Here is a 25,492-nt window from a genome sequence, read left to right on the forward strand (position 1 = left end):
CAAAAAGCAAACGCACTCAAACGAATGCACAAGTGACGTCTCAAGGTTAGTTTTTTACATGAACTCAGCGGAAAATAAACATTTTGAAAAGTGTTTCCTTAATTATGTTATTCCGTTGCACAGGGACAGAAACCGAAATTATCACGACAAATGCAAGAAGCACTCAAACGGAAGGTAGTTTATCCGTAGATGAAAACGACAATGATGATTTCCTATCACCAGGCTATTGTGCAAAATATTGCTCATACAGCTGCATGGATTTAGAAAGCAATAAAATTCTAGACACACAATTAGTTCAGGTAACTAGCTCAATTCATTAGTTTATAGTATTGTATTCAAAACAGTATTGTATGCAAACACATTTTAGGAAATGTGTAATATGTACTTATACAACATGAATACAATGTGTGTAACTAAATCATGTGATATACACCAACATACATGCATACTTGCAGACATACATATCCCAAACACTGTATGATTTTATTTACATTAATATATCTATTACAGTCAAATGAAGTTGCAAATTCAGGGCAATGGAATTGGAAGGACTGAAAAGATCTTTTAAACTTATTCAGTCACACAATCTTCAAGTGAGTCATCTTATCACAGACAGGCATTGCCAAGTTAAAAAATACATGAAAACCCAACAGCCAGGAGTGAAGCACTATTTTGATGTTTGGCATGTGGCAAAAGGTAAAATTAAGTCTACCAAAAGCTGCTCAAAGTACAGCAATGGGTCTTAAAATAAAGTACTTCCTGATTTGATCAAAGAGTATCTTTATAATCATAAATTACCAAGTGATTAAGAGGTTTTAGAATTTTTCTAATTGCATTTAATTTCATGATATTTTGATCAATTATTGCTATGTTTTGCATTACAATTTTTCAACCAATGTACAGTGTCTATTTTTTTCTACAGGTATCAAAAAAAAGGTAATGGCAGCCGGTAAGAAGAGTGGATGTAGATTGCTACTTGATTGGGCACAGTCAATATCTAACCATGTCTACTGGTGTGCTGCAAGTAGTGGTGGTGATGAGAAACTACTTAAGGCTAAATGGCTATCATTGCTGAATCACATTTGCAACATTCATGATGGTCATAGTGAATTATTTCCAAAATGTGAGCATGGTACTCTTGAGCCTCGCTTATGGATAAAGAAAGGTACAAATTAATCCTAAATGCTCTGGTATAAGACATAATAGTTATTTACAGTAATTGATACTTTCTTTATCAACAAACTTCAATTGCCAGCCAATGCCACAATGTGGTGTTATTTGTCAACATATGACATAAATGGGCACCATAAAATTTTCTATCTTTTTTTCCAAGGATCTAGAGCATTTACTGAATTGGCATCGATTGTTGAAAGCAGGTATCTCATGAAAGATATTGGGAAGCTCAGCCATGAGAAACAAACATCAGCTCTTGAAGGTTTTCATCGAGTTGTTATACTATATGCACCAAAGCATACACATTTCTTTTACAAGGCAATGCAAGCTAGGTAAACAAACAATAAACAATGTTGTTTTCATACTGAAAATGATTGCAAGGTGGCACACTAAAAAGTAAAATTAAATTTTTAGATTACTGATTGCTGCTCTCCATTTCAATGAAAATGGAAGTAAAGAACAAAGGCGTAAAAAAGAAAATGGGGAATTAATGTGGAAAGTGTCTCACCCCAAATCAAGACAGTCATGTGGAGTCATCAAAGGTGTTAAAATTGATAGTACTTATGGTAAGGACAAGTTTTAGCACTCAAAAGCCAAATAATTGTTCTACTGATGGTACATTTCTTGCACTTCTCAGTTTAATTCTTCTCCCCCTGTTTTACAGACTATGTGAAACAACTAATGGAGGAAGTGATAAGGTGCAGACATGCTAATTCCAGTTTAAACCAAGCAATTGCAACAGAAAGACAACAAAAAAATACCAGATCCACTGACTAGTAGAGTTGAAAAAGTTGATAAAGTAACAGCAGTGCAACAACATACTTCACGATTCAATCTTAACTAAACTGAAGTCTAACACTCACAGGTATTTATAAATGCTGTGCATATTCAAAGCCTTTATATATGCCAGAAGGTGAAGGAAATGCTTTCCTTATTTCTTTAACAGCACAGGATGGTATAGGAAGTCGATATTTCTTGCCAAGCTTTCCATGTATCCATGCTGTCCATTGCCTATAGGCAGTGTAACGCAAAGTTCTGGGAAACAAAACAAAATCAAACATAAGCAAATTATTGTCGATATATGAGGAGATATCAAAAAAGCTGAAACTGACTCGGTTTCTGGAGCGTCTGGTATTGCCCCGTGATCGTGAACGAATACAACCATAGCTGTTCTAACGACTGTTTCGTTGATGCAGACCATGTGAAACTCTTGTTCTTCTGTGATGCATAAATGGTCACCATGAATTTTAGGGTCTGTCTTCGGTTCCTCATGGCAACAAATGCTTTCCCGGCCGGTTGTCATCGCCACACAGTGTCCACACTCACACCTGCCATTAAAATAAAGAAAAGAATTTTATGACGCGATCTGAAATGTTAATCATGAAAAAGCAACGCACCAGTTTGTATTTCCAATCCTGTGAGTATATTCGTCAGATGAGCTGTCCGTTGACGACGACGAAGACAGATCTTCGTCAGTTTCAACATTATTGCTACTAGCTAGCGGTTCAAACATGTAAGGCTGGACCTCCGTAGCAATATATTCGATGTCAAATTCGACTTCTTCCTCCGTTGAAGACATCGAGATAAACACGCATTAATAGTAGCAGCAACAACAAAAGAAAATTGGCGAAATTTAATTTTACTGCTACTGGCTGCACTGAGCAAAACATGCAATGGCAACTATTACGTCAAACTCGCCCCAGCTTGTAATTCAAATTCGCTCGCGCTATTTGAATTCGGCCTTCGGAAATCGTCAATGTCATGAATTCAGAAGACCATATCTCATAAAATATAAAACATTGGACTTTCAAATTTGGCGAATAGGCTAATCATTAGCTAAGCTTTCATATGAAGCAAAGTTATATCAAGCATTTCAGGTGACCTTTAAGTCAAAATCTATAATCCACGCCGACGCGTCTCGCCCCAGGACGTGCGCGCACAAATAGCGTCGTTGAAAAGCGCGTCGTAAAAAAAGCGCGTTGAAAAGCGCGTTGGTTTGTTGAAAGGTGTGTAACATTTTTTTCTTTTACGCGTTTTTAAGTTTTGTTTAGTTTGTAATCGTCGTCGACTCATCGAAATTGTCGTTTGTTTTGTGTGATTTGATCTTATGATCATTGAAGTAACAATAATATGTTAGGTCTTTCAAGATTGATAGATATTGTACGTCTGTTGCTGCTTTTCAAAAATTGTGCATTCTTCAAAAAATTTGAATGGAAATTTCGAATAATTCTGTAACTAGTTTTATTTACATTAAATCAAATTGAGTTAAAAGACAATTGATCTCCTCAATTATGTTAAGCGAACACAAAAACTGTTCGTATTTCATTGAAAATTACTAAAATTGTTGTTATGTGAATGTTTTCACCTAGGTGTGAAACGTCAAAATGGCTGTACATGACAATTGATAACGGCAAATGATATTAGTATTAATTATAGTTTACCATTTGTTTTACTCATGTCTCTCCTATTTGATTTCGTAGAGAAATGTCACGTTCATATTCTCCCAAGTTAGACAGGCCAATGCCCATTTCTGTGGAAAGTATCAGTTATACTGATGTTGCCCATTTCAAAGAACTTGGAAAAATGTTTCATGGCTTAAGAGAAAATGATGAGCTATGTGATATAACACTTCTTGTGAATGACAAAACCATCAAAGCTCATAAAATAATACTCTCAGCTGCAAGTCCCTATTTTAAAGCCATGTTTACAGGTGTGTAAGTCCAACCAATTGGTTGTTTAATGTTACATTTGACAGTGAACTAAATCCTTATAAACTAGTGTCCTAGATTCAATTAATACTTCTTCACTGATAAATTTTATCATGAAGCACAAAGTACACAGTTGAAGTAAATCTGGTCAATTATGTTAGGAAATGTAAAAAAGCTTGATGTCTTTAAAACTTTTTCAGGTGGACTATCGGAATGCGACAAAAATTGCATTACTATGCATCAGATAGATGGCAATAGTCTCGTGCAAATAATTCAGTTCTTTTATACATCTGAAATGAAAATCAACAAAGAAAATGTACAGAATCTTTTGTCTGCTGCAAGCTTGCTTCAAGTCTCCAGTGTGCTTGATGGCTGTTGTGAATTCTTTAAGCGAAATTTAAGTGATGACAATTGCTTGGGTAAGTCTTTAATGATGAATGAATGATATATTTACATGTTTTTATATTTAGAACATCAAGGTTAGTAGAGTCCTAAGAAAAACTGTGGTGTTGGCTGACATTTCGACTACCTTCATGCTACCGCAATATTACTTTATTATCCTTTTTTTCTTTCCATATATTTTGGTGATGGAAGCTATGGTTGACAGAATGCTTACATGTATATGTTTTTACACATGTTGATTTCTGATGATAATTTGACTAGCTTGGATAAAATTTGATCCCGATAATCGTCAGGTAAGTTTCCATGGAGTGGGTCGAGATTATTTTACTAGTTTTTTAAAAATTTCAAAAACTTTTCTATCTTTAAAACTCTTATTTACAAATTTTTTTATCTAATCTTTTTACATAACATTTTTCCTTGATAGGACCATGCAAAAGATGTAATGAAAGAAGTGAGATTTGATCTTTTATCGGCAGAATTTCTCTTTGATAGAGTTGGAAAAGAGGAAATTATTGTTTTGGACAGATCATGCATGTAAGATTATTTGACCAAGAAGATTTAACAGCCAATTTACTCAATATGAACTTTTCAAAAAGACTTAAAACGTCAATTATTGATATTTAATATTTTTAGATCTTATCTATTGACCGGCCTACGCAACGTAATGAACAAGACGCCTGTTTCAAAACAACGTCGACCAACGTCAGATCATCAAGTCTTGTATTCTGTTGGATGAATGAGTAGAAGAGAAGCTAGTAAAAGTGGTGAAAATTTTGATCCTAAAGAAGGAAAATGGACACCAATTTGTAAGCATTCGTGAATTTCGTGGCAACCTGTAATCATACTTTTTTTCTAGCTTTCACAGTAAATTTGCTTGAAATATTAGTTGTTTTTAACAAGTTTTACTACGTATACTAGTTGGTTTATTGCGCTATTCATGGTGTAGTGCACATGTACACATAAATAACGATGTGAACGGCTGTGAATGTACGTGGAGTTGTAAGCTGCAGTTGGGAATGCGTTTTACACAACAATTGCACGGCCCCAAAGGCCGAATCCCTCACTTCTATAAGGCAAAATTTCCCTTTTTATGACGTTTTAATCGTATTTGTCCTTACTGTAGGCTCCATGAGTATCTGTCGCTGGGGAGCAAGTATGGGTTCAGTAGGACGTTATCTGTATATTTGCGGTGGTAGCGAGGACCTTATCGTCACGGTTTGATACAGTTGAAAAGTACGATCCGTGCAAAAAGATTTCAACTCTGTTATGCGACACTGTAACTCTCACTTTATACAAAAGTCCAGATTTGAAACACAGACAAAATAAAAATGCACAGTGTAAGGTTATTAGGTTATTAAATGAACTCAGACGCTATGCTATGATGAACTGCGCTGCAAAATCTACATTTATTCTTTATTTTCTCATTCAAATGAAAAAAAAATCCCCGTAGTACTACCTGATCACTTTTCCTTGCTAATTTTAATTCTCTTTCAATTTGTTTTTCAATGAACTTGGCTGCAAATTAAAAACTGTTGAATCACTAATAAAAAATATTGAACGATCAATGAAAAACAAAAAACTCTCCCACGTGTCAAGTACCTGTTTTTTCATCATCGTCCATCTCCATCTTTCCCTTACTTTCTGATGCCTGGTGATTGAAAAGGAAAAATTTAACAAATTAGTCGGACAAAAATCGTCTTGAACTATGTAAAAGATTTCCGCCTTTGACATCGATCTCAAGATTCAAATTCGTTAATCTTGCGGATCATGCTTGAAGTGTTATGGTCTTAAGTTTTGCCCAGTAGGTCATACCTAAAATCTCCCAGGTTATACCATATCCTGCGAACAGTCTTGCAATATGTCTGGCGGGCCTTACCTTAACGCAGGGCTAAATAAAATATCTTATTTTCCGGGATCACAATACCGGTAAAACATTTTCTGCAAAAAAGCCTCGTGGAAATTTTCACTCAACCAATATTAATGAAATCATTTGCATCACTTACTGCTGTTAAATGCAGTAGATGAAGAAATGACTTGTAAGAGCTGCAAAGACGACTTTTTTTTGCTTTCTTCCGACTTTCTAAGCGCCAAGTGCCTGCTGTCAGGCAGGAAGTTTACTTGTATATACCTGAAGCTTGTTGTTTCGTTCTATTTTCCTTAATGTTAATCCAGTTTTTTTTTATAATTTCAACTTTTTTTCAATCGAATTTTTTTCGGCATTACAAAAGTTCAACCAGACTCACACTCGAAATTTCTTCATAAATATTCGAAAACGACAATTTCAAGTCTAAGTCTCGCAGGTACTAACTAAAATCTCTCAGGTCTTAGAATCTCGAGGTTCTTACAGCCTGGTTTTCACAAGCGACATAAGCAGAACACAATATAGAACAAATAAAGACAAAAAGAAAATACAAAAGATGGCAATGTCTGACACAAGCATCAACATAAGCATAAGCACAAGCACAGCAATTTGACAGAAACGTAAGTTACGTAGAACAAGAGAGAATTGAAAAGAAAATTTCTTTTGTTTTGTTTCCTCCAACTTTAGAAGAATATGCTTTGCTTTGTTTTCTTTATCGTGCTTACGTATGTCAGTAGTGAAAACTAGTCTTACTTGGTGCGTCTTACTTACAAGTAAGACTTACTTGTAAGTCTTGGGTGACTTACCTTTTGCCTCGCGAGCGTCTCAGGATCTCTATCAATATACGTAATAAACCATCCTTTCTCAGTGTTGTCAACTTTACATTTACCTAATCAGTGAGAGATACATACAATTAAATGGTTGCTCGCGTAGCAAAATATGCTTAAGTATGCATAGTGAGGTTACTTATTCATTAGCTAAATGTACTCGAAAGCCGAGGAAGGTTGAGAAAAATATGATTTCGTTTTTGTGGATGGTATAAATCAGTTTATGTTGCTTTGATGTTATAAAGCTTTTGCGTCATAAATGTACGATGAAAATCAGTGTATACAGTAGTTTCAGTTTGTTTTGCATTAAAGACTTTAAAACCTTATGAAATCCTGGAGGCGATAAACTGTCAAGTTTATTAAACTGTTTTGAATGCTATTTTCACCATAGCAATTGCGCTTTTCAAGGCAATATTGAGATTAGTCACAACGGCAAAATCATTGCTCCATTCTATGTAAACCAGAATAGTCACCAACGGAGCAATATATGCAAAATCATCCATTCAAGTATTTATTCGAGTATAAAACGCACTTTACCTTCACGACCCAACCATTTCACAAACTCTGTCAATGTTACCCACTAGATAAAACAAAAATTACAACTCGAAAGCTTTCTTCGGAGAGGGGGGAGGGGTAATTACTTCAGTTTCCAGCACTGGCTGAGGGGAAATGATTGCCGTATAGCGCTTACGAAAAATTATCGAAGTTGACCTTCTTTTTGATATTTATGGAGACAGCGGAGCATCTTATCTTATTTGAGGGGTGGTGGGATTTATGTATGCATGTATCTTTCTAACATAAGAAATGTGAAAAAAAACTATCATTTTATCACACAAAGTAATCTTAGTCTTGTTGTTTTATTTGTACATTGGGTCTGAAAAGACTCTTCGCGGAAAGGTAAGCAAACTTTACATCACACGTATGTACGTATATTATTTTGCACAGTGTGTTATACATTTTATATTACTTATTATATTATGTTATTTATTGTAAAACGTAGCATTCCCGTGATTTTGGCTGGCTTTTTGTAAAACATTGATTTATAATTACATTCTGAAACTCTAAACAGCTCAACAAAAATTTTCTCACACTGACCTGTGTGGAATTCATATGAAGATGATTTCTGTCACTAATATATTCCTGATATACAATATTGGCATGGACTCATCGTGTACCTTTAAAAAAGTAAATGTTTTCAGCCACTTCCATACATTGTGATTGAGCTAATCTTGTACATTTAAAATTAATTCTCCAGTTGTAAAATAAATAGACAGTAAAACAAAGAAATATGATGGCTGCATGATCGCAACTGAAAGTAGAAACTAATTTAATTAAAACAAAATGCTGTACTGTATTTAGTGTTCAGCTACAGCATTAGTGACGAGCCGGAGGGGGGCCAATGGGGCAGACCCCCCAGGCAAAATTCTTGCCAACATAAAATAATATGTTTTACTTACATTATACTGTTTTAACAATCTTCAGTTATGGCCCCATTTCCTTTCAAATGCCCTCTTGACACAAAATCCTGGCTATGCCACTGTACAGAATAAAGTTTCATGTAAACAAAAACCTGCTATCTAATTGTAGAATAAAATCATCTCTGTCATACGTACATTATTAGAAATTTTTGACTGAGAAAATCACTGAAGTATATTAATAGTAATAATGTTAAGGTAAGCTCAATCTGAATGATTGAAAAAGTCAATGTCGTACGTAAAAATTACTGCTGTATATTTAAGCTAAGTTTATTCTTAAAAATTCCCACATTAATTTTAAGCTAAGTTTATTCTTGCAGGACTAGAACAATTGCTACTGTTGTTTATCAGAATCCCAAAATTGCAAATTATTTGCGTCTTACCAAACCTTCTTCTCAGGAGCAACATAAAATCATCGTCAAATTCCCTATGATGAAATTAAGATTGTCAGTAGTCCTGTGTGAGCTATGATAACGAAACGGCCAAAAACAAAAATGTCCTTTTCTCCTTACTTTGAGAATGAATCAATCAACCTATTTGGATTATCAGCAAATATCAGCAACTGTCGTTGATATGATTCTGACATGCAGTGGCATTTGAAACCATTCTACAACACCAGATAATACATGAATAGAACTGTTTACGTTTGCTGGCAGGCAGATTTGGTCAAGTTCTTTTGGACAATACTAGCAACAATGGTAAACCTCTCTTGGCATAAATCTGCCTGCCAGCAAAATGCAAACAATTTATTTCATCTGTAATATTCAAGACATTTTATATATTTATGAAACATTTAATCATCGCTGATCGCTCGCAAGTGTAACGCATCAGTGTGCAAATAAATTCATTTTGAATAGAATAGTAGCATTCTACCATCTGACAGGTACAAATTCAATCAATTCAACCCGGTGTGGCTCGAGCTTTTTACACGAGACATAGGAAGTTTGAACAGTCATTAAATTCGAATTAAAGATATAGTTTATGACTAATCCAGGCCCAATTGACACCCTAGCATCAACCATGTTCACTGGCGCTTTTTTTTTCAAAAGTAATCAAAGAAGAAAGTGTACAAGTCTTGACGTAATCATGTACCTCATCTCTACATTGTTTTTGACACATTTGACAATACCATCTCAATTTTTGCAAACCCTTGGCTTTTATTCTGTTGCTAATTGCTTTCGGCGTCAATGGACAGCTTTTCTTTTCCCATTTTATGGAAACTTTAAAAGCCCTCTTTGCCAACCTTTACCACCTTTTAGAAAATAACACTACATACCTTTCTCCAGATATATTCAACTACAGTTTTACAACTTCTAAACTAACATGACGTCATTTTGCACGACTGAATATTCTCGGCGTCCCGTCGGCTTACTCCGGTTATTCCCCGAACAAACACCTAAAGTAAAAAGATTGGCAGCGTCAGTAAACAAGTGAGTAGTGAGTACTGTACCTCGGGAGGAAGATGAATAATGAATAGTAGTTATAAAAAGTAGAGTATCAGCACAAAATAGAGTTTGAGTAAGGTAAATGTTAAATTTTACTTAAAAAGTTTTACACATTTCACATTACGTATGCCTGAAAGTTTGGCTAACGCACGTGACGTGCTCCTCAATATCGGCGGGCTTAATTTTCAATTTTCACATCAACAGTGCATCAAATAAGTTGCTTTATTTACAATATATTTTTGATCAAGATGGAATCTGAACTTGAAAACTCTGTGGACAGCCTGTAAGTATGACGTCATTTCCTAGATTAACAAAGAAAACATAACAAATTTTGTCTACAATTATTATCAACCGTAAGTTCATTGTTTTTCTTCTCTTGTTCTTGCAACTCCGTCTCAAGCTGCAAGAAATATCATTGCATGAAATTGCAAAATGATCGTCTCTTTAGTTAACATTCATCAACAAATCGTTAAATATATTGAGAAAAAATTCTCAAACAAACCTCCGCAATTTTTGACGTTTTTGCATCACTTTCTGCCTTCAGGTGTTCGTACTTTTCGTTCAAATCGCGAAATTTCGATTCATACTGAAATCATAAAAATTTACCGATTGTTAATTTGTGGTGGGGGTTGCTTCTTTAAGTCATTCACCAGTTGTCATCATTCACTTCATGATAAATCATATTATTAATGGTCTCTTCAAGAACTTAGTCTATTTCATGGTTTTAGCAATACACACAATGCAACAAAGTCTCTTTACGATGTTGATTACCTTTGATTTTCTTTGATTTTCTTTGATTACCTTTGATCTTCTTCTCTTTTGAATCAGACGCTACGTCCTTAAAAAAATACAATAATAATAAATAAATGGTATTATAACTATTCATATTTAAACTACACAGCCTTAGATAAACTTGATAAAGTATTGCTGTTGATGTAGTTAAAGCAAAGGAAATTCATGGCTGCTCAACAGAGAAAAACAGCTTTACTCACAGTAATAAAAGACTTCATAACAAATAATGAACATTTATAGTAAATTCTTACGTCATCAATAGATGTTGAATCCTCCATATGAGCAATTTGCGCCTGTAGTTCGCTTTCCCTTTTTACTGAATGTGCCAACTTATTTTCAAGGGACTGATATTAAAAAAACCAAAAAACATTACATGTGTCATGTCATACACATTTTGTAAGCCACCCTTGTCTAATACATCGACTTATAATTCTCTCCCACATCATCTGATGTGTAGTGATATACCTTTGCTTTGGCTTCCATTTCTTTATCGTGTTTCTTTTTTGGGGTTTCAGAACCACTTTTCTGAAGACGAACTTCCGCAAGTTCCTTACGCAAAGCAGCATTTACTTTAGCAGCATCACTAGCTTCAGTTTTGTATTTCTCCAATTCTGGCGACTTATTTTCTTCCGTTATTTCTTTCATTTCTCTTTCCTTCACTTCCACTTTTTCTAAAAGACTTTTCCTCTCCGCTTTCAATCCCTCAATTTCATCCAATAACCGTTTGCGCTCCTTCGTTGAATCGTTACTTGCATTTTCAGCGGCAACTTTCAGCGTGGACAACTCTAGTCGTAACGATTTTGTTTCGCTATCTTTAAGCTTGCACTCGTTGTTCACATGAAACCCGTTTTAAACTTTTTCCATTGAACACAAAGTTTTCAAAGTTACGTTAAATCAACCAAGGACTATAATTGTGGGTTAAAAACAAACCTTCTTTATATCAGAATCTTTACTCGTAGCATCGTTTTCTAGAGCACCGATCTTGATTTCCTTCGATTTTACATCTTCTTCTGCCTTCTTTAAACTTTGTTTTAACTCTTCCAAAGTCGACGATAACTATTGCCACTGAAAATCAAAGTTTTAGTTGATTTATTTATTCGCATAAAAATTTACCAAATACTTGGGGTTGTGACGACCAATAATTCAACAATGTAGCCATTTCTATAAATAATTACGATATTCACACCTTTTCCTTTTCTAAGTCTTTATCTACTGACTCTTCTTTCTTCGCCAAAGCAGTTTTCAATGAAGCAATGTTACCATCCTTCGACTTGGATTCATCACATGCTTTTTCATATTTGTTTTTTAAATCATCAATCAGAGAATTCTTCTAAAATTGAGATAAAATGTACTTTGGTTGAATACAATAACATTTACATGGAGATTTTGGTTTCGGTGGGTTAGACAATCCTAGTTAATTTTTAACCTTTTCAAGCTCGGTGTTTTTGAAACTTTAAGCTCGGCTATTTCTTTTTCCACATTAGCTTCCAGGTCACGCAGCATAGTTTCCTAAGATGAATATTGAAATCACTAAAAATAAAGTGGGAGAATAACAAATGCTTAACGAAACAAACTATAATAAATACTTACTCTAGCACTCAACAGTGTTTTGTATTTATTACATTGATTATCAATATCTTCTTTCTGTTTAAGAGCTTCGTTAAGCTTGCTTTCCTAACATAAACATGGACAAAGTTTGGTGGACAAACCTTGATTTTAATTGTTTCTTTACACTGATTATACTCTACATCTGTGCGATCCTTTAACATCTCGAGATGTTCCTCCAATATTTTACCTAAATTTTGAATAACATTTTCATATAATTTGAACATTTGAAGTCATAGTGCATGATTCATGATCATAGAGCGATTTAGTCATTATCAAAATGTGGAGGGTTCAAAACTTTATTTTACCTTAGCGTCATTTGATGAGGATTCATTCACATTTAATTCGTTTTGATAAATTTCTAAGAATTTCTCGTAAGGCTAAAATTAACAATGCAACAACATCTTTACTTGAATATTTTTACTTATAATTGAAAAGAAAATGAAATTTCTTACTAAATCTTTATCCACTGATAAAGTGGGATGAATTTGACATAAGTAGATCTTAGAAAATATAAAAAATTGATGCTAAATTTGATTGAATAAAATATTCATCAATTTTATACGTATCTAGTGAACCGTCCTACCTTTATGCTTTCATGAAGAGATTTAACAGTCTGTTGATTTTCTTCCTATAAAAAGGAAAATTTATTTAGGTTGCATGCTGTGAATTGTCTAAAAAGAAAAGAAGTTGAAAGTCAACAATGACAAGACTTTTAAGTTTTCACAAACCTTAACAGAAGAAAGTGCCTTTTTTATGTCAACATCACGCTGTTTTTCCGCAGTAGACAAAGCGTCCATTGCTTTCCAGTTTTTCTCCCGTAACTCCTGTGAAAAAATAACAATTCAAGCAAGAAATTGGCGAAGATAACAATAATAAAGAAAATGTTTGAACCCGGGAGTATCGTTACATGTTTGTAGATGAAGATCGCACAGGATGGCGAAGTCCTGAGAAAGAATGCTGGTGTTGGTGATTATATTCACGTTTCGATACTCTTAGCGGTAGTCACTTGGCTATGAAGATGGCTACCGCTAGGATTTTCGAAACGTCAGTCAACATCAACACCAAAAATCCTTCTCAAAACTGTCAACATCTAAAAACATGTAACGATAACAGTGTCAAATAAATCAAAACCCTACATTATTTTTCGTTTTCATAGATTCGATCGACTTCTCCCAGGTGGCATTTGCGTTTTCTTTTCATTGAGTTGACCAGTTAGCTTTTCAATTTCCTTCTCAAGTTCTTTAACTCTGATAAATACATAAATTATTGATGACAGAACAAAGGCATGAATTGATAAAAAATTTCATACTTTATGTCATCTTGTGGTGCTGAATTCAATTCTTGTGATACATCATTTTTTACAACAATAATTTCTTCCTTTCTTTCGTTCAAAGTTTTTGTCAACAGTTCAATTTTCTCATCTTTACTGTTGTTGGAACATTTAAGATCATTAATCTCTGCTTCCTGTTTAGTCAAAATTGCTCCTTGATTCACAAAGTCTTTCTTTGTGTTTTCATGATCTTTTTCACTTTGATTTAATTTCTGTTTGATTTCCTCGAGTTGTTTTAAAGTATCCTCTGATTGTTTCTGGAGAAAAATAAAAATACCAAATATCACAACTTAAAAGGATATCTAAATAAAAAAGCACAAGTAGTCAAAATGACGGAGTTCTCACAATATTGTCTATCTATACGATCAGGTTTATGATTGGTGTAAAGTACAATACAATACTCTATAGAAATGAAAATTTAATGAGCGAACAAGTCTTCAACACAATTGTACGATTGATTCCTACCAGGTTGAAGAAACTTTACAACCAAAAAAGTTAAAATTATAATCATCCAAGTTTTAATCAGAATTCAACATAAACCAATATTATCTTTGTTGCATTTACCTGTAATTCAACAACTTGTACCTAGTCTTCCTTTCCATGGGACTCTAACTGTTTCATGAAATCCTTAAAATAAATATATTTATTTGAAGCAAACAAAATATTAATACATTATCCATACAAATAACTAATATTATAAGATTTTCATTGTGCAATAATAAGTAAAAAAAGGACAACAAAACTTTCTGCTTGAACACATATTTAGAGCTTCAGAAGTAGTATTTTAGAAAATGTAAGAACCTCTTTCTCCCGAGCATGATTATCAGATGTTTCTTTCATCCTCAGCTCAAGAGCATTAAACATTTTCTCAAGTTCACATTTCTTTGTCTTTTCCTCATCCAACTCAGATTTCAATGTATTTGCTTGCTGTAAATAAGTTGATTTCTCAGCAAGAGCAACATCAAGGTCTTTTTTTGCCACCTCAGGCCTATGTTCACTGTCTTGTTTAGACTTTACTGTCTCTTTAAGTTCCTTCGTCAAGCTGTTTTTCACCAAGTTTCTCCCTAAAATACAATTATATCAAAAAAAGTCCATCATATTATCTATTGTGAATAATTCATAAGCACACTTTCCTTTACCTTAATTCCTTCACTTTTACTGACAAGTTTTCTGCTCTTAAATATTCTAATGAAAAAACACAATAGTTAATTCCTTGAAATAAAATGACTAGTCCTCAAACAGAAAATTGGTAAGCAGGTTACCATCTTTCAAGGCTTCTTCTTTATCATTTAATTGTTTCTGAAGTAAATCAATTGGGTTAGGTTTACCACCACTCTGTAAATAAAAAATGGCCTATGTAATTAAAAATGGCATATGTAATTAAAAATGGCATATGTAATTAAAAATGGCATATGTAATTAAAAATGACATATGTAATTAAAAATGACATATGTAATTAAAAATGACATATGTAATTAAAAAATGGCCTATGTAATTAAAAATGGCATATGTAATTAAAAATGACATATGTAATTAAAAGTGGCAGTACAATATGTCCAAGTTGTTATTAAATATCTGGATTATAATTCCCTGTTCAGATATTGAAATTTATAACAATATACAACAATGTATAACAGTGCATAACAATACAAGGTCCGAATTAGCGCTTCGCAAATCGCAAATTGCGAAGTGATTTCGATTTTGGCGAAATATTGCGAAGCAAATTTCGTAAAATTGCGAAGCTCATTTCGCATTTCTTGTTATTTAATGTAAATTTGCTTACTGAAAGCACTCTTTTATATTGCGTGATGGTTGTTTTTATTATGCTTTTGCGACCACTCCTAAGTTTTAAAATACGTCAAAAGAAATATCAAATGATCAAATTTCTTGCACTATTTGCATAATTTCAAAGCGTTGCTATTACATCATGCCTCAGGAATGTGACTAACAGGAATTTAGCCTAAAATGGTCGCAACTTTTTAAAAAACGTCGCTATCAATTGTAATATGAAACGTAACATTTTCAATATTATCTGAAAACGCAAAGTGACAAAGTCACAAACTAATACACACCATATACGTTAACGATGGCGAAGCAAAGACTGTAGAAAATTGGGGCGAGATTTAAACGTTAAATTGATCAAAAGTCTTAGTACAGATAAGAAAAAAGTAGAAGCGTTAAAATGTTCTGTCTGTGTGGAATTCTCCTCAACAATTTCTTCAATAGCTGTTTTTTCGCAAGCATTGATAGATGGGACAACATCTGTCAAATTAGATAGCTTGAAAAAACATGTCCAAGGTAAAGCACATCAACATGCAAAACGTCTTTTTGATCAGAAGTCCTTGGGCGAAACTTTTGGCGCACAAGTTGTTGAACGATCTCCAATTGGAAGAGGTTTGATGAAAATAGCAGAGATTGACAGGAAAGTAATGATTACTCGTTTCAACACTGCCTACTATTTAGGCACTTCAGAAAGACCCTATAGCGATAGTGAGGGCATCATTACGTTAAACGAAATGAACGGAATGATTCGCAGTTCAAATTCCGAAAAGCGTGCTATGGCAAACATCACTGATTCAATTGCCGACAAACTCAAGCAGAAGCTGATGTCTGAATTGAAGAAAACACGCTATTTTTCTTTGTTGACCGACGGCAGCACTGACAAAGGCGTTTGTGAACAGGAAGTTTTGTATCTCCTTTTTATAAGCAGTGAAGGTAAATGCAATACACTGAACTGAATTATTTCGATTCTTGTCTTTAGATGCGTTATTTCTATTTTTTCAATGGACAGGTATCCCTCAAATAAGGTTTTTAGCAATTGAATCACCTACATCAACAAGTGCAGATGGCCTTAAGAAGATGATACAAGATTGCTTTTCCCGGTTTCACATGAACAATTTGCCAAGACAACTGGCAGCGCTAAACGTGGATGGAGCTTCGGTAAATTTGGGTAGCATAAACGGACTTGCAGCCAAACTTCGCAAAGACTCACCATGGCTGCTTACTATTCATTGCTTCAACCATCGCCTTGAACTGGCTGTTAAAGACGCATTTAAAGGAACAGGTATGGTGTCACAACAGTTAGACACTTCTTTTGTTTAAGATGTTGAATTTCTTAATAATGTGTTCATATTTCATAATATATACATTACTAATTTAATCAAAATTTGACGAAGTGGATAAGCTCCTGACTAAATTGTATTACTTGTTCCAAAAGTCGGCAAAGCGCTATCGCGAATTGAAGGGATTCAGCGAGATTTTCGAAAAGAGCATAGCAAAGCCAGCCAAAGCCTTTGGAACGAGATGGACCACCCACAAGTTGAAAGCCATGGAGACCCTTGTTGCCAATTATGGCGCATACATGCTACACATTGAGTCTTTGTCCCAAACAGATTCGGTGCCAGCAAAAAGAGAAGAATTGAAGGGGTTTTTTGTCAAAATGGACGTATGCAAAGTATCCTATGCTGATGACAGTATACATTGACATTTTGACGCCTTTGAAGGTAATTAGTATAACGCTTCAATGTTCAGATTTGCTGTCTCATCACAACATATATAATCTGGTGCAAAATTAAGAGTTGTGACTTCTATTTTTAGGTTCTTAGCCTGGGATTCCAAAAGAAAGTTCACGACCCTGTTAAAGCGGTGAAGCGCATTAATGAATTTGAGTGGACTATGGTCAAACTAAAAGAATTGATCAATAAATGCGTTCAGGACGACTCCGAAAAACTTATTAATTTTACACGGTTTTTGAAGGAGTGCGAAGCCACAACGTCCGACGACGGTAAGTAATTGATGAATGAGTCCCTGACTTTACGTACGCTTGAAATGTTTTTTTACACAGTAGAACCTCACCAACCTTTGACAAAACATCAAAAAATTACCAGGCATCAAGTGGAAGAACTTGAAGACAATGAAGATGAAGCAGGTACTTTTTAATGTTATAATTAGTGTTTTGTAAATGTAATACTTTATGTCGTAACATTGCCTTTTCTGTTTCTGAAGATGTTTCTTACCAAAAAATAAAGCTAAAAGGGTTTAATGTGTCCCGTAGGAAAGTAACGAAAACTTATGAAAAAATGATTAATGCAGTGTCTAGGAGTGTGCAAGGAAGATTTGAAGAGTTCCGAGAAAGTGTGGTGTTTAAAAATCTGCCAGTCATATTGGACTTTGCAATGTGGCCCAAGGACGACGAAGCGCTTAAGCGGTATGGCGACAAGGCAATTTTAGAACTGAAAGAGTTTTACCAGGCTTTACTTGTTCAGAATGGATGCAACATTGACAAAGTCGTCTCAGAATGGAATCGTTTGAAGGTTTGAATAGTAAATGCATCGTTTTCCTTTCGTATTATACAGTTGGATAACTGAATATTTCTTCTGCTAGTGCCACGTCAAAAGCTACATTGTTGGAGCAGAAAAAAAGGAAAAATATGTAAATGTATGGCGAAGCATCTGGGAAAATGTTATAATGCAAAAAGAGTGCAAAAATGTACTGCATATAATTGAATTGTTGCTCATAACACCATTCACGAATGCCAAGGTGGAGCGTTTATTTAGCCGAATGAACAGAATTAAGACAACTCTGCGAAATGGTTTGAGTACACAACGACTCGACGCTCAGCTAAGAATTGGTGAAGAAGGATGCCCGCTAGCTGAATTCAATGCGGAGGAAGCTCTCCAATATTGGCTAGAGCAAAAGATTAGACGCCCAAATGGTGCAAAACCAGCAGAAAGGCAATCAAAGTCAGCGTCATCTACAAACGTTGTTGATATTGCAGCAGCTACGCTTTCCGATTTGGAAGAGAACGAATGCGAGGATTTTAGTTTATAGTTTTTAAAATTAATAAAAAATATTGGCGTAATCATGTGCATTGTAAAAATTGCGAGAGGAAAGTAAATCGGGGGGGTCGGTAGGAACTTATTCGAAAAAAGTTGCGAAGCAATTTTTTTGCGATAATTCGGACCTTGCAATATGTATAACAATGTATAACAATAAGGTCCAAACGATTTGCAAATCGCAAAGCAATTTTAATTTTTGTAAAATAATGTGAAGTGATTTTTTTAAAACTTGCAAAGCTCATTTAACATTTCTTGATAATTAACGATAAATTTGCTTACGGAAAACACTTATTTTTACATTGCTGTCAATGCTGTGTACCTCTTATGTTTTGCGATCACCCCTTTTGTGTATCATTATGTCAACAGACAATTTTAATTAAACATAGTTTGCATAACTTCAAAGAAAAACAAAACATTTTGGGCATTTGTCACAACCTATAGAAAAGCAACATGCATGATGTGAAAAAACATAATCTTGAAACCAAGTTTATGTGGACTTTATAGTACTGAATGAACGGCTGAATCGAAAAATAAAAAGTGTTAAAGCAATCAACAAGATATGGTTAAAGGGTATATGACTCAAAAATTTTACTACTTAAATCATAGTTAACAGAACTTTGAAAATGACAGTGTATTTTTTAAAACAGTTTGTGAATATCTCTTTTCATTCTCGAAATATTGAAGTTTTTGTAATGTCCGATCTATACAACTTTCTACGTCATTTTGAGTTCATGTAAAGTTTTCAACATCTTTTATATTCAAGTCAAGTTTTGGTTGAAATGATCATGCAATTTTTTATACCATTGTCTCTTCAAAAATAAGAGAACTCTGCTCGGTTGAGGTAATATATCGGCAAATATACCTGCTATTTCAAATTCTCATTATGCAAAATGACGTAGAAAGTTGTATAGATCGGACATTACAAAAACTTCAATATTTCGAGAATGAAAAGAGATATTCACAAACTGTTTTAGAAAATACACTGTCATCTTCAAAGTTATGATAAATGAAACTATAATTTAAGTAGTTAAATTTTTAAGTCATGTGTCCTTTAAAGCAAATTAAGTTGAGTAAAACAAAAGAACAAACAAAACAAAACCAGAACTTTTTCAGCATACCTTCCTTCCTTTTGATGCCTTAACAAGGAGTTTTAAGATATGCATATCTTGATAAGAATTGGTTGCTTTGCCTCGTATAGCAAGCGATTAAGTAAAGAACAAATAAGACTGGATAAACATAACTTAAATTATAACTTAGGAGTAAAAACATTCACAAAATATATACCATCACACTTCAAGTATTGACTTAAAACAAAACACTGAACACTTTAAATGGTAAACAATCTTACGTTGCTTACCGGTGTCATGAAATGTTTCCTTTTCTGGCATTACTTCAGCATCCGTATACCAAACAAGTTTGTAGCATGTTTTAAAGATAAAATTTCTAAAAGTTTTTGTGCTTGGCATTGATGTTTCATATAATCGCAATTGTGGTTGTCAAATCCGGGTGGGCGAAAAAAAAATTATTTTATGAGCCCGCGTCTTTCCGCTGACTTGACAACCAGTGGTGTGTTTCGCTGCCGTAAAATGGCATATTCAACCGCAAATGCAACCATCCGACTGGTGCAGCTTAAAAAAGAAATTTCAGGGCTTCCATTTACTACATTTTTCAAAGTTCATGTATGAGAACAATATTTCTTCGTGTATTCATATTTTTTAGGAGTTTGCAACATCAAAAGTTCGAAGCAAGGCAATCGATCAACAGGGCTCAGTCACTCAATACTATGCTTAGTACTTTTTTAAATATCTATCGGAGAAGTCTGGCTGGGAGAATTGTACTTAGACTAATTCTAGGCTAACTTTGTCAATCCAAGAACACGTGCAGTACTGGTTTTTACAAACCGGGGTATTATTTTTTGGGTACACTTGCAAAATGTATCAATTTAGGAAGAAATTCAGACGCTCAAAGGACTTCTTTTACAATAACGTGGAGAGGAAAGGAACTTAGGAACACACAAAAAGATGATGCGGTAGGACTTTTTAAAGTGTTCTTTTTTTTGTTTCTGGTTGCACAATTTCATATTAATTTATATTTATTACCACAGCTATATTAACAAAAGTATGTGTGAATGTTTTAAAAGTATGTGTACAAATTTATTTATGCCCACAATGTTGTGTAAGGAAAAACGATTATTCTGAGCACATTTTCCAATTTCAAGTCTGGATTCTCTACATCCTTTAATCACAATGTATGTTAATAGAATAGCAGTGTGTCATATGAATCTCAATTTTTTGAACAAGAAAATGAATTTGGGGATTTGGTAAGTTTACATATACTGTAAAACTATGTAGATATAAAAATACGCTATGTTTATGGTTTTTTTTCATTTATATGTAGAATGAACAAAATGAAGATATTGCTGGAAATTATGACAAGCACCAAGAGTTAACCACCAAAACACAGGTTTTTAATGTACATATTGATATTGTTTCTCATGAAAAGTCATTGGAAATGGTAGGACTGCTTTCACTAGAAAAAACTAAAAAATTTTGAAGTAATTTAAAGAAGGCAAGCATTATTTCAACACTTATTAAAAGTCTGTACACATTTTAAATTAAATAATGGTCTTTATTTGTAGGATTCTGAAGATATTTTTACCAAGCAATCTATCTCTATTAGTACAGAGGAATCCAAACAACCATGTCAACATAGTCAAGTAGTTCTCACTTATACAGTTATACTTTATACTGTTTACCACTAGTCATGTTTTTAATGTGTTATAAATTGACAATATGCTTGTTGATTGCTTATGCATGAGACACTGTGTAGCAAAACTTTATTAACATCTCGTAGAAATGTGCTCAACAAACATAAAAATATATTACAATAGATATTTTTGAAACAGTGAACATTAATAATTACTGTGTACTTGCTCTTTCAGAGTCATTTGTCACCCACTGGCCACTATACTGGGCTATTGTTACAGTTTGACTTTGCATCAAATGTATCCATCAGCAATCCTTTGTTGTTCATGATTATAATGCAGACAAAAGAACAATTATGGTGATGTCAAATTTTATTTCCATAATTTCAATGTTGGGTATATACCCAACTAAATGATATTACTCAATACTCTTTTTTTGGTGCTATAATCTGCATGTATTTTTTTCTTCAGCATAATTCATTTGTATTTGTTCATCGATATCCCCACCTATTGCTTGATGGCTACGGTTGGATATTGTGCTGCTCATGTGATGCAAATAGAAAGCAATTTGTTGAAGCCCTACCTAATAATATACAATTAGATCCTCAAAAAGGTATGTAAAATAGATGTTACTGAAATGAAATTATTAAAACAGGCCAAACAACATTTTTGTACTTGTCAGATATACCATATCCCAGTTGCATACACATATTAGCAATTGAAAAATATCTGGTTGTGTATGATAGAAAGTTTGGTATTGAAGCCAAAGATTTTATTGAAAAAAGTAAGTGTTGTGTGTTACTCTTTCAGGATATAAGGTGTCTGAACAGCTTCACCAAATTTTGACTTACACTTACATACTATTTGTTTGAAGACCCTTGTCAAAGATGTGAGAACTTGTTACATATTAATCTGACATTGCATGAAGTGAATGTCTCAAATTTGTATTTGGCTTATTTTTTCAATGTAAAGTTCTTCATGTTGTATGGGAGGAAATGTCTTCATCCTTAAATATCAGTTTATTGTACATTTCAAACCCTTGTGAAGTCATCCTTCTGTGGATTTACAAGACCCTTGTTACCCATATTTGCTCCATCTGTTTTAGTTGCAATTATTGACTATTTCACTCAAAGTCCCTATATCACCCTCTGAGTAATTACCTCTTTATATAGAGTTGACTATTTTAAGAACATTTGCAATATATTTTATAAGACGAAAATTTGACCTTCCTTGATTTTTGGGGTGTTAAAGTTGGCTTTTTTTGTGTTAGACCGTGAGTTACTGTGACTGAGTCTAGTTCACTGGACATGAGGTACATTGGAGAACATGCTGATTTTCAATGCTGCAGAACTACAGTGTGATTCAATAACAAAGCTCACAATATAACTTAAGTTTAATAAAAAATGAATTTCTAGACTTTGCTACAAATTTCAATCTAACCTACACCATTAAAAGGCAGCATGTTTTCCAATGTACGTCACATCCAGTGAACAAGACCCGGTCACAGCACCTCACTGTCAATAAATAAAAAAAGCCAACTTTGAGGCTCAAAAAGTCTGGGAAGATAAAACTTTTGTATTCTAAAACAAATTTCAAATGTTCTTAAAATTGTCAACTTTATCGAAACAGATTATTTCCCTGACAGTGACTTTAATGATCATATCTTTTGAACGTGGAATAATGAAATGCTGCAGTCTAAATGTTGCCATGTGGACCTGTGGTCCAATTGAACATATTCTTTTATAGGATGGCATGTGATGCATTGTTGACAGACAAATACATAAACAATAAACTTTGATAATAAACACTGTGACCAGGGCCATAGCCAGAACATTAATTGACTAGTATTTAATCATATATTCAGTTCGGAAAGCCTAATTACTTTCAAGTTTCCAAAGAAATCAGTCGGGTCAACTGAATATATATGAATAAACACCCCCTCCAATTAATGTTCTAACTACTGTGCCAACTATGACACACCCATATTAACGAGAGATCAGTGTGAACATACATGAATCATTTATTATCGAAAACAAGTTGATCGGTGCAGAATACTTCCCCCTGTTCCAAATGTTGGAATTATTTAATCAGGTGGGGCTGTCTAAAAATTACCAAGTCTGGTCACATTGCTTGGGATTCTGGTTAGGAATGTGTCAAACGCCAATTTTGGGATATGTTGCATCCAAATAACGGCATTTGATATCTGGTAATATATGTTTACCAACAATGTTTGATATCTGTAATTTTTGCCAGGTATTGAACAAACTATTATTTTGCTTACAAGAATGCAAAATGATTTTCTCGCCCGAAAGAGAAATTTGCACCGGAGATGCTAGCAAATTAATACAGTTATAAATATAAGTTATAACTATGCATTTACTAGCAAAATTATCTGAAAAGAACCAAATGTCTTGGGATGATGAATACATGTTGCCACAACAATATATAAGCACAGTGGTAAAGATATGAACATATATTCTTTACCACATATGTTCAGAGCTATGTCAGTCAATGAACTTAATATGCACTATCCACTTATAAGTTGAAATATTACCCTGAAAAACTCAGTTCAACTGTAGAAATGATTTGTTTAGCTAAAATTGGGGGGGTTAAATGTTACTTAAAGGGGTGAAGTCTGAAGTTTTGGGAGGTGACACCCCTTCTCCCCCCCAAGTAAATTCATCCATGCTGAATATTGGTATCTGGCACATCCCTATGTACCACTTAATTACATCGTTACAAGGTATGGGAGGAAATGCCTTCATCCTTAAATATCAGTTTATTGTACCTTTCAAACCCTTGTGAAGTTATCCTTCTGTGTTTTTTACAAGACCCTTGTTCGACATTGTTCTTATTACATGTGGATGTTAACCAGCACAGCTTTACAAGCAAAATTATTGTTAAAACTTGTGAATGATTATTTACACAATATATTTATCTCATCCAATTTCTTTTATGAATGCAGAATCCACATCTATGATGCAGTCTGTTTTCAGTGATCATTCCTACCATGAGATGAAACCTGAAGAAGTATATTTTGTTATGTGAAAATAACTTTTTTGCAAAAGCCATGCAAATCGTTGAAGAGGATGAAATGTATTCTCCATTGGCACTTTTTAAGTTTTCCTTTTGAATTACACCAGAGATGCGAGAGTATTTTGAATTGGCTACACTTAGCAAAGAAAAGGTTTCTTTATTTGAAACAGGTATGCAAGATAATCTGCAATGGTGAACATCCTTTTGGCTTTACATATACTATTTCCTTTATCGGTATGGTATTTAGCACTTTCTAGCATTTTGTAAATATTACAATTTAATTATTTTAGGCAATGAGAATGATGCAAGCGATTTTACTGATCTTCCTGAAAAAAATGGTAATAAAATTTTGGCGCCATCTGAAAGTGGTATTTGTTCTTGTGGTGCAGAGTGGGATAAACGTTCTATTCAAGATGAATGGTTGTACGTAGACTTGTGTTCAATTGCGTACTTTTATTCAATCCATGATGTGAAGGGTAAGTTCTGATTTGTGATAGGTTACGCTTCACTTCATAATTATTTGACTTAAATAAATTATTTAGTGTATTGTAGACCTTGCTCCTCTTGTGCTACGAAAAAGCATTATGATGGCATTGAAAACAGGATTGTATGGTTTGGATCATATGCAATATCTCATGCCGTTCTAAAAGATTACATTCGGCTTTTCATAACGTCGAGGTACTTTTTAATGAAAATTTTCCGAAGCTACGTTTGTCCATTATTTAATTTTCTCACCCTATCTCTTTTGAATGTTTTTTCTTTTTTATTCTTGTTCAGTTTACCTATGTACAAATATTATGTTGCATATGTACAAAGGCAAGTGTCTTCGGGTAATTTTAATTTCCCAAAGGAAATAACTTACGCCAAGTTTCGTCTCGCTATCATTGCCATGATACGGTAAGCATCATTTTATTTTCAGCTGTAAAATATGAATATTCCATTGAGATAGTGATCGCTTGTTTTATTAAGTTATTGAATTTTCTCTTATTAAGGTTGCTTGATATTGATTTTGACAATGGTTTTTTTTGTGAATTATGTGGAAGAATTCCCCCAAAAGGTGGTGATGGATGGAACAACTCTTGGAATACAGAAAACTTTCTTACCAAATAATTTAAGAGAGTCTGATACTGGATTGCTACATGGAAGATAAGTATTTTTGAAGTTTATCTGTAGTATATAGTATATACAGGTCTGCTAATTAGTAAATACGAGTGTTCATCTACGTATCAGAAAGCATTTTATGCATGATGGTGACTTCTCTCACTTTTTTTTTGTACACAGCTTATAGTTATA

The 25,492-nt window shown here is 33.9% G+C and overlaps 5 protein-coding genes and 2 long non-coding RNA genes across 13 annotated transcripts; 4 read left to right on the forward strand and 3 right to left on the reverse strand.

Annotated features, from left to right (window-relative positions):
• Nucleotides 1–805: 805 nt before the first annotated feature.
• On the reverse strand, nucleotides 806–2,788 carry LOC124459348 (P2X purinoceptor 7-like). The gene is made up of 4 exons (XM_047008831.1): nucleotides 2,571–2,788; nucleotides 2,286–2,501; nucleotides 2,037–2,208; nucleotides 806–1,501 (listed from the first exon to the last, which is right to left on the reverse strand). The coding sequence occupies exons 1-3, from the start codon at nucleotides 2,750–2,752 to the stop codon at nucleotides 2,043–2,045; spliced, it is 564 nt and encodes a 187-aa protein (XP_046864787.1). The 5' UTR covers nucleotides 2,753–2,788; the 3' UTR covers nucleotides 806–1,501; nucleotides 2,037–2,042.
• On the forward strand, nucleotides 940–1,625 carry LOC124459349. The gene is made up of 2 exons (XM_047008832.1): nucleotides 940–1,165; nucleotides 1,334–1,625. The coding sequence occupies exons 1-2, from the start codon at nucleotides 940–942 to the stop codon at nucleotides 1,507–1,509; spliced, it is 402 nt and encodes a 133-aa protein (XP_046864788.1). The 3' UTR covers nucleotides 1,510–1,625.
• An 869-nt stretch (nucleotides 2,789–3,657) lies between the features above and the next one.
• LOC124459327 (kelch-like protein diablo) lies at nucleotides 3,658–4,365 on the forward strand. Its single transcript, XM_047008813.1, has 3 exons — nucleotides 3,658–3,883; nucleotides 4,082–4,300; nucleotides 4,352–4,365. Exons 1-3 carry the CDS (start codon nucleotides 3,658–3,660, stop codon nucleotides 4,363–4,365), a joined length of 459 nt encoding a protein of 152 aa, XP_046864769.1.
• LOC124459354 (DNA/RNA-binding protein KIN17-like) lies at nucleotides 4,293–9,633 on the reverse strand. Its single transcript, XM_047008834.1, is given in 9 exon segments — nucleotides 4,293–5,062; nucleotides 5,740–5,798; nucleotides 5,883–5,931; nucleotides 6,951–7,033; nucleotides 7,509–7,551; nucleotides 8,067–8,146; nucleotides 8,830–8,873; nucleotides 8,959–9,053; nucleotides 9,539–9,633. Coding segments are annotated over 9 exon segments (507 nt in total). The 5' UTR covers nucleotides 9,566–9,633; the 3' UTR covers nucleotides 4,293–5,035.
• Nucleotides 4,513–5,684, forward strand: LOC124459355. Its single transcript, XR_006953580.1, has 4 exons — nucleotides 4,513–4,576; nucleotides 4,708–4,817; nucleotides 4,917–5,089; nucleotides 5,407–5,684. It is a non-coding gene; the product is annotated as an uncharacterized LOC124459355 (long non-coding RNA).
• Nucleotides 9,634–9,739: 106 nt separating the features above from the next.
• On the reverse strand, nucleotides 9,740–10,703 carry LOC124459333. 3 transcript variants are annotated; one of them, XR_006953567.1, is made up of 5 exons: nucleotides 10,663–10,703; nucleotides 10,394–10,477; nucleotides 10,244–10,291; nucleotides 10,122–10,172; nucleotides 9,740–9,842 (listed from the first exon to the last, which is right to left on the reverse strand). It is a non-coding gene; the product is annotated as an uncharacterized LOC124459333 (long non-coding RNA). The 3 variants fall into 3 exon arrangements; XR_006953568.1 differs by lacking the exon at nucleotides 10,122–10,172; XR_006953566.1 differs by having other exon boundaries at nucleotides 10,122–10,291.
• A 9,343-nt stretch (nucleotides 10,704–20,046) lies between these two features.
• On the forward strand, nucleotides 20,047–25,462 carry LOC124459329. Of its 5 annotated transcripts, XM_047008815.1 has the most exons (11): nucleotides 20,047–20,488; nucleotides 20,720–20,779; nucleotides 20,857–20,922; nucleotides 21,098–21,175; nucleotides 21,401–21,522; nucleotides 21,635–21,776; nucleotides 21,846–21,947; nucleotides 24,490–24,675; nucleotides 24,742–24,877; nucleotides 24,977–25,096; nucleotides 25,192–25,462. In XM_047008815.1, exons 5-11 carry the CDS (start codon nucleotides 21,520–21,522, stop codon nucleotides 25,307–25,309), a joined length of 807 nt encoding a protein of 268 aa, XP_046864771.1. In that variant the 5' UTR covers nucleotides 20,047–20,488; nucleotides 20,720–20,779; nucleotides 20,857–20,922; nucleotides 21,098–21,175; nucleotides 21,401–21,519; the 3' UTR covers nucleotides 25,310–25,462. The 5 variants fall into 5 exon arrangements, with proteins under 5 accessions (XP_046864771.1, XP_046864770.1, XP_046864773.1 ...); XM_047008814.1 differs by having other exon boundaries at nucleotides 21,098–21,522; XM_047008817.1 differs by having other exon boundaries at nucleotides 21,098–21,522; nucleotides 25,243–25,462.
• Nucleotides 25,463–25,492: the final 30 nt, after the last annotated feature.

Source organism: Xenia sp. Carnegie-2017, unplaced genomic scaffold, assembly GCF_021976095.1.
Source record: "Xenia sp. Carnegie-2017 unplaced genomic scaffold, XeniaSp_v1 HiC_scaffold_8, whole genome shotgun sequence".
NCBI lineage: Eukaryota > Metazoa > Cnidaria > Anthozoa > Malacalcyonacea > Xeniidae > Xenia > Xenia sp. Carnegie-2017.